At 34.7% G+C, this 10,523-nt stretch overlaps 1 protein-coding gene across 1 annotated transcript; it reads left to right on the forward strand.

The window, feature by feature from the left end:
* Positions 1 to 1,947: 1,947 nt before the first annotated feature.
* LOC142619061 (uncharacterized) lies at positions 1,948 to 10,523 on the forward strand. Its single transcript, XM_075792140.1, has 3 exons — positions 1,948 to 1,964; positions 2,077 to 2,592; positions 9,855 to 10,523. The coding sequence occupies exons 2-3, from the start codon at positions 2,307 to 2,309 to the stop codon at positions 10,220 to 10,222; spliced, it is 654 nt and encodes a 217-aa protein (XP_075648255.1). The 5' UTR covers positions 1,948 to 1,964; positions 2,077 to 2,306; the 3' UTR covers positions 10,223 to 10,523.

Here is a 10,523-nt window from a genome sequence, read left to right on the forward strand (position 1 = left end):
AGGGGAAAATAACTCTGGTGAAAAATAAGAAGAAAAAATGAAGAGGAAACTCAATGTCTCTAATGATTTTGCATTTGAAACAATTGAAAAGTGGATTAGTGAAACAAAATTAATTTAACTAAGAACACTGATTGCAGCTACTTAATTCTTTGAGGAACACTTCTTTTAAGGCTTTAGCTTTAAGCATTGTGCAAATGATCACATTAACCAATTTATTACTATGACCATTATTGCGCCTATAATTGCTATCTCTAATCCTAACTGCTTACAATTAATTAACCAGTAGTTTCCATTGCTAATCTTGCAATAATGTTTGCTAGAATCATCACCCACTTAATCAATTGAAAAAAAAATGGCAAATATTATATATATGAAGATATTTGTTATTATTATTTCTCTCTAATAAACATGTTTTTTTGAAGACTTACTAGAATAAAAACAGAATATAGGAATAAAACATATCATTTTTCAGAAAAAAATAAATTATTTTAAAGAATAATTATAAAAAAATAGTCTTTAAATGAAGGCATTTCCTAGAAAAAAAAAAAAAATCAAAGGGTCATGCTAACAGGCGCCCTTAAGGCAATGGTTAATAATATATTTTAGGTAAGTTTTGACACCACTTTTATAGAAAATGAAAAAACTATCAAAAAATTAATTACTGTTTTTTTATAAAATTTTTATAAATTTTTTTTAAAATGAATTGTTAACTATTACTCTAAGAGTATCTATTAGCATTTTTCATAAACTAATGCTAGACGGATTTGCTCAAATTACTAATTTGATATAGAAAAAGTGATTAGGTCTATTTTTGTTTTTTGTTTTGTTTTGTTTTTTTTTTTGTGGACCCACCAGAAAGAAACTCAAAAGAAGGAAAGAAAGAAAAGACAACATAGTAAGCAGTAACCTTTGGCATTCGCCAATGACCTTATGGCTTATTGCCTAATGTTTTTTAGAGGCCTTGGTATTAATAGGTGGGATTAATTTCAAAAGCAACCCTTGGCATTAAGGAAAATAAAAAAGGCTTACTCTTACTCCTTAAGACAAAACATTGGGCTTTAGATTAATGTGAAGCTCCTTGTTACAAATATATATCATATAGTTCGAGTTTGTTTAAGATCCGTTTATTTTGTTTTTATTGAAATTTTTTTGCTTAAAATACAATAAATAAAGTTAATAATTAGTTGAAATAGTATAATAGAATCCATCAATAGTACTAAAAGTATAATGAAACTTATAAATAATAGTAAAAATAAGTTGAATGGTAAAATAAACTGATTTTTTAATTAATTTAAAGCCAAACACACATTTCAAATAAGCTAGAGCTTCTGTTCTGGGGGCCAGACTTGAGAAAGTACAAGTAGTGGCAAGTCTTTTGAAACAATTAGAAGGGCACAGCAAACAGTACATCCGTTAAATTTAAAAGCCAAAGCCAAAGCTGTACAATATACAATACTTCTCTCTCAATTCTCAACACAAGTACACAACAACAATCATCTCCCCCACCTCTAAAAAGTCATACACTTCTTCTCTATAGTCTATACTATACACATGATGATAACAATAATAATAATATCAGGCTTTGTGTCTGTGTGCCCCTAATGCCTTCCACTCCTAACTATATATGCTTTTTAATTTTGCCCTTTACTCTTCTAGACACAAGTTCTTCACTTTTTGACTGTGACACCCTTCTATATTCTTTTCATTTGGCCCTTTAATACCTTTTGGCCTAAAAAAAGCAAAAAAGAAAAAACCAATTGGCTTATTTACAACCCCGTTAATCCCCAAACCAAAATTACCAAATCAATTTTCACAAAAAGCCATTAAAAGAACAAATGGGTCTCTGCTTTTTCTTTCTTTCTTTCTACGTATGACTAAATGCACTGATCTGTGGCCTTAAATCCTCATTGTTTTAGGTTCAAAAAAAAAAAAAAAAAATCCTCATTGTTTTAAGATAAAACCAGGTTTTTTGAAGTGGTTTCCTTTATTTCCTCAACCCATTTTAGGAAAATTAAGGCTTTTGCATTTGTTTACTGCTGATATGGTTCTGGTGTATGTTTTTCTTGTTCCAATCAGAAAGAACAAATGGGTCTCTGCAAGAAAGTTTCTTGCTTTTTGTTAATGGATGGGTCTGTGGATCTATGGATTTGAAAAAACCTCATTTTTTAAAGCTTAAAACTTGTTTTGGTGAAGTGGGTTTTTATAAATTTTTGTGAATATTAATTGGCATTGGAGAGAGAGAAATATCAAGGCTTTTTTTTCCAAAGTTGGAGCAAGGCGTGTGTGTGCTTTGTTGAAGGAGAGAAATGATTCAGTTGTTGTTCTTGGTTTTGTTTGCTGAGGGTGTTTTGGCATTTCTTCTATTGGTCAAGATTGGGCCTTTGAGAGAGCTTGTGATAAAGAGTTTGGATCAGCTGAAGACTGGGAAAGGTCCTGCCACTGTGAAAACTATAGCTGGTACCATGTCTGTGATTCTACTATCAAGCCTTATGAGCATTGTTAAGATCCAGAACAAGGGTGCAAAGCTTGGAACCATGTCACCCATGGATCAGGTTCTATGGAGGACCCATTTGCTTGAGGCTTCACTCATGGGTATGTCTTCTATTTTTTCCTTCTGTGATTTCTTGTTTGTTTATTTCACTGTTTAGAATTTTAATTTTTCTTTGCTTTTAATGCTGCACAGCAATATGGTTTTAGATGGAAAAAATTGAGGTTTCCAATTAATAGCTTTGATAGCATGATAAAAAGTTATTACTTATGTGGGGTAAGTATGAGTAAAATTAGGCATTTCAATTTCAATTTATTTTCATATTATGCGTTGCAAGCGTCTTAAAAGTAATTGTGTGGAGAAAGTATGATTAAAATGTGTGGAATATTTTGAGATTGTGGTTAAAATATGATAAGAGTGTAGCTCTGTGCCAATGACCCTTAGGTCAGTTGCCACCTCTTGGTCTCCCCAACGGGAAGGTCCTGGGCTCAATCCCCTCCCCCAACTTAATGTAGCAAAAAAAAAGTGTAGCTCTGTGACCAAATTGATTTGAGCCGGGATGTTGAGAAATGGCATGAAATTTTACTTTTATATGTGGCCCCATAAGGAGTGGAGTCAGTAGACTGGAAAAAAGTAGGAGTTCTCTTGTATAATTGCAAGGGAAAGAATAATTATGCTTGAAAGAAAAGTAACTAGAACAAATAGGCACTAAACGTAAAGACTATGCTAAGAGGATGAAGCCAGATAAGTTAAAATCCCCAGCTTGTACTTAAAGGTCTTGGTTCTTCACTTAGCCAGAAATATCCCTGTTGGTTGTCAAAAAAATTTATGGCATATAGCGGTTAAGAATTGCTGCTGGATCCCTTTTTTCTATTGATGGTATAGTTATGATCTATTGATTGCTAGAGAAAGAAACTTTGTCCAGAAGTAGAGTAGGCAAGAGAATTTTATTTTATTTTTGATAGGTAACGAAAAATTTTATTAAGAAAAAATAGCCAACTCAGGTACATTGTGGATGTACTGTGGGGGCAAAAATTAAGAATCAAAATTACAATGATCAAGTAAAATAAGAAGAAAAAAACAAGCAAAATGTAACAGAGCCACACTCCATACAAGGAGAGTAGGTAAGAAAAAGGACTTAATCTCTAGCAAAGACCGTTCACATCCCTCAAAGCATCTAGCATTTTTTTCATTCCAAACACACCATATCAAGCAATGTGGCACAAGTCTCCAAAAATCTATATTGCGATGTCTCCCAAATTTACCTTGCCAAGACTCAAACAACTCAATTACCTTATGTGGCATAACCCAATGAAGTCCGAACAAAAAAAACACCAAAGACCGCAGCTCAAAAGCTATGGGGCAATGAAGTAGAAGATGATCCATCGATTCTCCACACCTCTTACTCATGTAACACCAATCAAGAACCATAAAGAATCTTACCTAAAGAAGCTGACCATGAAAAGAAATCCACCCTTGGAGGAACCTTTGATTGCCACACCAACCTCCAAGGGAAAGAAAGAGTAGGAGGGTAGAAAGAAATATGAAAACTTCTAACCTCTAACCTCAAAACCTCTACTCCTTGCTGGCTTCCAACAAACCTTATCAGGGCCAACCCTCTGCACTTTGGAAGAGTAAACAATGTCCATAAACCGGTCAAAAGATTCTTCCTCCCAATCCTGAGGTGAACGACGAAAATGAAAATTCCAATGAATCCTCCCACTAGACCAACACATAACCTCTTCCACTGAAGAGTCCCTTGCCTTACTAAGACAGTAAAGATCTGGAAAAGCGTCTTTGACACCACACCACACATGCTTCCAAAACTTGACTCTAGTACCATCACCCACATCATACCGCAGGAGTTTAGAAGTTCAACCAGCCACTTCTAACCACTTCTAATAAATCTCTAGAGGCTAACACTATGTGCACTTGTCACCTTTTTCGTGCACCAACCACCCCAAACATTCCCATATTTCGCCAAAGCTAAAGCTGAAAAAATTGAGGCTAACACCATATGCACTTGTACTTAAGGTCTTGGTTCTTCACTTAGCCAGAAATATCCCTGTTGATTGTCAAAAAGATTTATGGAATAAAGCAGTTGAGAATTGCTGCTAGATCCACATTTTTGTATTGATGGTATAGTAATGATCTGTTGATTGCTAGAGAAAGAAACTTTGTCCAGAAATAGAGTAGGCAAGAGAGTAAAGAATCATAAAAGCAAAAAAATAAAAAAAAGAGAAAAAGGAAAACAAAAAAGTAAAAAAAATCTTGGGAATTAAGAAACTGTATTTTTATCTGATGAAATAGCACAAGATATTGATTCCATTCTTAGGCCGTGAGTCTGCATGCTGGTTAGTCATTTGCTGGAATCAATGAAATACTTCACCTTGGGGTTGTGGCCAGACCCCAACTTCTCGTGTCCATAGACAGTCCTGTCTTAGAACGGAGTACATCAGGCCAGTTTTCATCCTAAAAAGCCCATGTACTATCCTCTCTTGATAATGTTCTATTGGTGTTTCTAATTCTTTTGTTTATACGTAATTCCTTAGGGCTTAATGTGGAGCAGTTGGAGAGAGGAATGTATGCACTTTTGAGGGAAACAAATTATTGATAGTGCAGCTGAAGTTACTATTTTTGAACTCCCTATATGAGCTGCCAATGAGCTCTTGATCAATGGGCACCTCTTCCCCTTGCAAGTCTAGGTGGAGGGTGAGGTCGTAGGTTCAAGACCCACTAGGTCCGTGTGTAACTTACCAATAATAATAATAAAAAGAAATCCCTATATGAGTGGACATTGGCTACAAGTCCTTTCTCTTCCCTGAACTTTATTGAATTCCTATCTCATTTGAATTTTAGATGATAGTTTACTTATATTTATTACCTTTTGGCTCTTCTGTTCTATACTTCCAATGTACATAATGGTACCCCTTTTTGCACTTTTTAAATGAAATTTATTTACTTATAAAAAAAAGGGACAAAATTCTTTTCATGTTTGAAATATAACCAATTTTTTTCATCTCTAAAATTTAAAAAGTTCTATTTATGTCCTTGAAAATTTAAAGTGCTCATGATTTTGCCATTTTGTCCACTTTTGTTAAGGTTTTTGTTAGCGTGGCCAACAGTATACATGTTTTAGAGATGAAAATAGAAAATAAACTAAATTTCAGATACAAAATGAATATAATTTAGGTTTTATTTTTGACCCTGAAATACCATCTAGGTTCTAATTTTATCCCTTCTGTCAAACATGTTGGCAAAAAACTTAATGATAGTGGACGGAAGGATGAAATGCAGAACATTTTAAATTTTAAGGATGATAGCATGGGCTATATTCCAAGGATGAGACATATTTTAACTGGAAAAGAAAAAGAAACAGGTCTAGTACTAATGCTTTGTTCCTAAACTATTATAAGATTAGTAAAGCTTCTAATTTCTAACCAAAACAATTAAAGCATACAATTTGGTTTTTTCTTTTTAATTGCGGAAACGCTGGGTTTGAAATTGGTCTCAAGTTCCTAGGGTAGTATTGTTGAAGCTATATATATGGATTTTGCTTCTAGGGATTTGCTGGCATTGGTCAAAAGCTACAAGGGGTCAATGACATAGGAAGTGTGTTTAGTGAGCCTTTTGGTTGGAGTGTATCTGCAGTAGCAACAGCTTGTGCCTCCCGTGAAATTTATAGTAAATCCTAGGAATATTCCTTCCCCATAGTACAGTGGTTTCAATGTTGTCGAGTATGGGATCTTGACTAGCCTGGCTCTCTTAATGTGATTCATTTATAAGTTCTGCTTGGTGATGTATTTAATTGGTTGGAATTGGCTTTATGCTTAATCCTTTTACTTATCCATCCAAGCTTGGTTTTTGTTTGAATCTTTGTGAATAGTGAATTGTTTGGTATCTTTGTCCATGGAATGTTAAGTGAACCACGTATACCATGTGTTTTGTTTCTTCTGTGTTCCTAGTTTGTTGAATTCTCTTGATTTCCATGCTTTTTCTGGCAGGACATGGGTGTTTTTGTTCTATGTTTTAGAAATTTAGTTAATATTAAATGTATGATTTGGAAATAGAGGCCAGAAGCCGTAACCTGACTAACTTAAGTTATGAATTTGACCATGTAATGCTCCCTTGTACTTGCAAGTTATGTTATGTAATGACACATGTGCAGTATGCTATCATGTATTAATGAAATTGTTTTAGATTAAATGACCAAATTCACCATTTTGTACTAGTTTAATTATTTAAGCAATTGGTAATTTATCATGGTATCATTGGGTTATGCCGTGCGGGGTTGTGGATCTTATAGCAAGTTGGTCAGGCAGGAGTTGTAGACTCAAAACTAAGTTGCTTTGGAGTATGATCCCTCATTTTGTTATGTGGGTCATATGGAGGGAGAGGAATACACGTACTTTTGAAGGGGATGAAAGGTGAATTCATGAGTTGAAGCTTTTCATCCTTTAGACTTTGTTAGAATGGGCAAATGCTTTGGGTTTCGTTACCTTCATGTCTCTACCTGACATGCTTGATATTTGTACCTTCATTACTGTTTTGATTTTTTCTTTGTTGCCTCCTAGCACACTGCCTGTGTGCCCTGTCCTTTTTTTCTTTTTGACATTTTTCAATTTGAATAAAGTTTGTTACTTATCAAATTTTTTTTATCATGGTATCAAAACAAGAGGTTTTGGATTCAAATCCTGTCTCCACCTTAAATCCCATTTATAGAATTCCCATGTGTTTGGCCCCATTTAATAAGGCTAGTTTAGGCCACATGGAAGGGGGAGTGTTAGATTAAATGATTAATTCACCATTTCCTAACAGTTTAAGTTTTTAACGCAACTGATAATTGATCAGAAATGGTGATGTAACCATGACTACATGAGGTTATACTTTGTATTTTCCACTTTTGTAGGCCGTGTTCCTGTGTTGCATCAACTTGAAGTGTGAATAAATGGAGAAGCTTGAGTTAAACTTAAAACCCTATGAGATAATCAAACTCTCTTTTATTTTATATCCTTAAAGCAAGCCAAAAATAAGCTTCTCAAGTAAATATATGATTGTTTTATATTCACTTCAAGCAAATATCACTGCACTAAATTAACAATTGGTTTTATTTTTGAGAGGAAACTAATGAGTAATTTAGGATCAATTTATTCCTTATAATCATTTGAACTTTCTAAAAAAGAAAAAAGAAGTTGTTTGGATGTTCTGCTTATATTATGGAATGTGTTTGGTTTTGCCACATTCTTGTGTTTTCTGCTTTCTGTTTAATGGCTATGACGGTAGAGATTTGAACATAAAAACATCAGTCATAATTATAGCACAAGTACCATTAAATTCTTATTTCCGCTCGCCTCCCCTGCCTCCCCCCCCCCCCCCCCAAAAAAAATCTTTTCTCAACTATGTAAATTTGATTGCTATTTCTTAGTATTATCTGCTGTTCCCCAATTATTATATAAATTATCTGTCACACTTTTTTTTTTTCTTTCTTTCTCTCGGACACTGAAATTCAAAGAGGAACTATTATTTCTATTATTGTCTTGAACTACTTCTATGTACCTGTAATCCAAGGTCCCGGTCTCCCCCCCCCCCCCTCCCCCTGGGACCATTGATAAAAATGGGAATTTAATGCAGGTCTCTAATAACAAAGAGTCCATTCCAGCCAAAGTAGCTGCACCTTGACTTACATTTCCCACTTAATTCTTTCTTCTCCAAAGCATTAATGTTCTTTCATTCATGTCTAACCATGTCAAAGGAACTGTAATGGTTACAACTTGCGGTGATGCTAGATCTGTCTAAAAGTCATGATTAAAAAAATAATTGTTAACTTTATGGTGGAACCGTAGGGTGTATGTACTATTTTGAAAATGTGTTTTAGTCATGGTCATGATAGCCAGAGTGTATGAATAATTGGATCTAGGCTATATAAGTGATTAGGAGGGGTCTCAATTGTAATTTGACTTGTTCTTTTAGGATAAAGCACAGATGTTAATATTTTCCTAGAATAGTGACACATGGTAGCAGAATGAACCTAGTAATGCTATGTGGCTTGGTTGCATTACAACGTGACATGAGCCCTGACTAGAATGCCATGGATTTTAAGTGGGGGGAGATCATGATATCCTAGATTGTTTGAATTGTCTGGATTGATTTGTATCAGTGTGTGTTGTGTGGCTGTGTGGTGAGTCCCCTATTGGGCATGTGCTAGGTAGATTTATATAAGCGATTATGAGGAGCCCTTTTTGTGACGCTCTAAAATAAATGCTAATACATTGTTATTCTAACATCTTAGCAAGATTGCCACACATGTTGTTTGGGAGGTGTCAACCAAAATTTTTTTATCAGCCCATTACACGGTCATGCAGTGGGTGTTGAACCCATGTCCTCACTCATTAAATGTTCCTTCGAAGGATTCCACCAGAAATTTCATACCCTTTTTTTTTTTTTTGGTTGATAATTAACTTATAAAGGAAAAGTTATTTATCTTACTTCCATCAGTTTGATGTGAGGGTTCTGCAGTCACAATATGAAAGGCCAATAAACATTTACAAGAATGTAAATGCTAAATGTTAGTTTGATGCTATTCGTTCATCTGCATGTTTTTATACAAGGCATATGTGTGCATATATGTATATGTCTAAGGAGTCAATAGTCATTTGGTGCAAAAAAAAATTGATAGTGAAGATGCTACCCTACATGTGCAATCTTAATGATCTCAAAAATATATATAGTAAAGTAGGAGCTAGGTGGGATGTCTTGTTTGACATTCTAATATTATAGAAGCTATACAGGGAGGGACTAGCCCCTTCTACTTGTGAGGATTTAAATTAGGTGGCCACCTATATGACCATATGCTCATCTAGATTACAAATTGATTGTTGGTGGCTTCTGATTTATGCAAACTATTACTTGGCTTTAGAAAATGACTAGTTTCAATGAAGTTACTATCTACTTTTTACTTTTTGATGATTGCATTCCTCAAAATTGATGAGGTTTACATACCTTAAATCTTGTTTGAATAATGCTGGGTGTTTTCTTTCGCCATTGGCTAAGTGATTGAATAATGCAGTTTCATTACATCTTTTAATGTAGTTTCTTAACATCCATAAATTGTGTTTAGAGGCAACTGTTCTTAGTTTTGAGTGCTGTTTGCCAATTTGAGCTTCTCTGGTTTTGTACAATCACCAATCAGAGCATGGCACATGTTTTGGAGCACACTGTTCTTATTGACCAAAATACAGTGAGCGATAAGCTGATTGTAAATTTTCCTTCATTAGCAAGAAATGCTTCTCTTGTGGTGATGTCTGCTTTAATTTCCTTTCAGATTGGTCCGACCAGTGTTTTCTGAAAGCTTGAATTTGATTTGCAGGTTTTACCCTATTTCTAGGATTCATAATTGACCGTATGCATCATTATCTCCAAAAGCTTATTGGATTGAGGAGTAGTGTGGGAGCTTCAAAAGAGGAAGTTGAAAGGCTTCAGAAGGAAAAGACGGAACTCAAAGAAAAAGAAGAGAAAGCTTGCAAGGAGATAAAGCGGCTGCAAGAAGAAATAGCTTCTCTATCAGAGAATTTGAAGAAGGTGAAGCTAGAATCTGAAGAGAAAGATAAGAGAGTTGAATCTGCTGAAAGCCATGTTGCTGCCCTTCAAAAACAAGCCGCAGACCTACTTCTTGAATACGACCGTCTATTAGAAGACAACCAAAATCTTCAGACTCAGGCTATGGGATATAGATAGGACTTAATTTTAAAAGACACCAAGGTTTAGTCTTGGCAGTTAATTTTGGTCACTAGTGACGTTGATGAAAGGTCCCATGTTTCAAGGAAATGGTCTTTATTTATTCGGCCCTGCCATTGGGAAAAGTGGATGGAATAGGTTTGTGTTTTGGTCCACTGTTACTGAAATTTTAGTTAGTCCACCTCAATGTTGTTCTAGTTGATAGCCACTATTCTACTCTTTCAGTTTTCTGGAACAGATTTCATAATTTTGTTTACTAATTTTTTCTGTGAGATAAATGTTACTAATTTGCGGTTTGGTC

Source organism: Castanea sativa, chromosome 12 (genome assembly GCF_040712315.1).
Source record: "Castanea sativa cultivar Marrone di Chiusa Pesio chromosome 12, ASM4071231v1".
In the NCBI taxonomy this organism is placed as follows: Eukaryota; Viridiplantae; Streptophyta; class Magnoliopsida; order Fagales; family Fagaceae; genus Castanea; species Castanea sativa.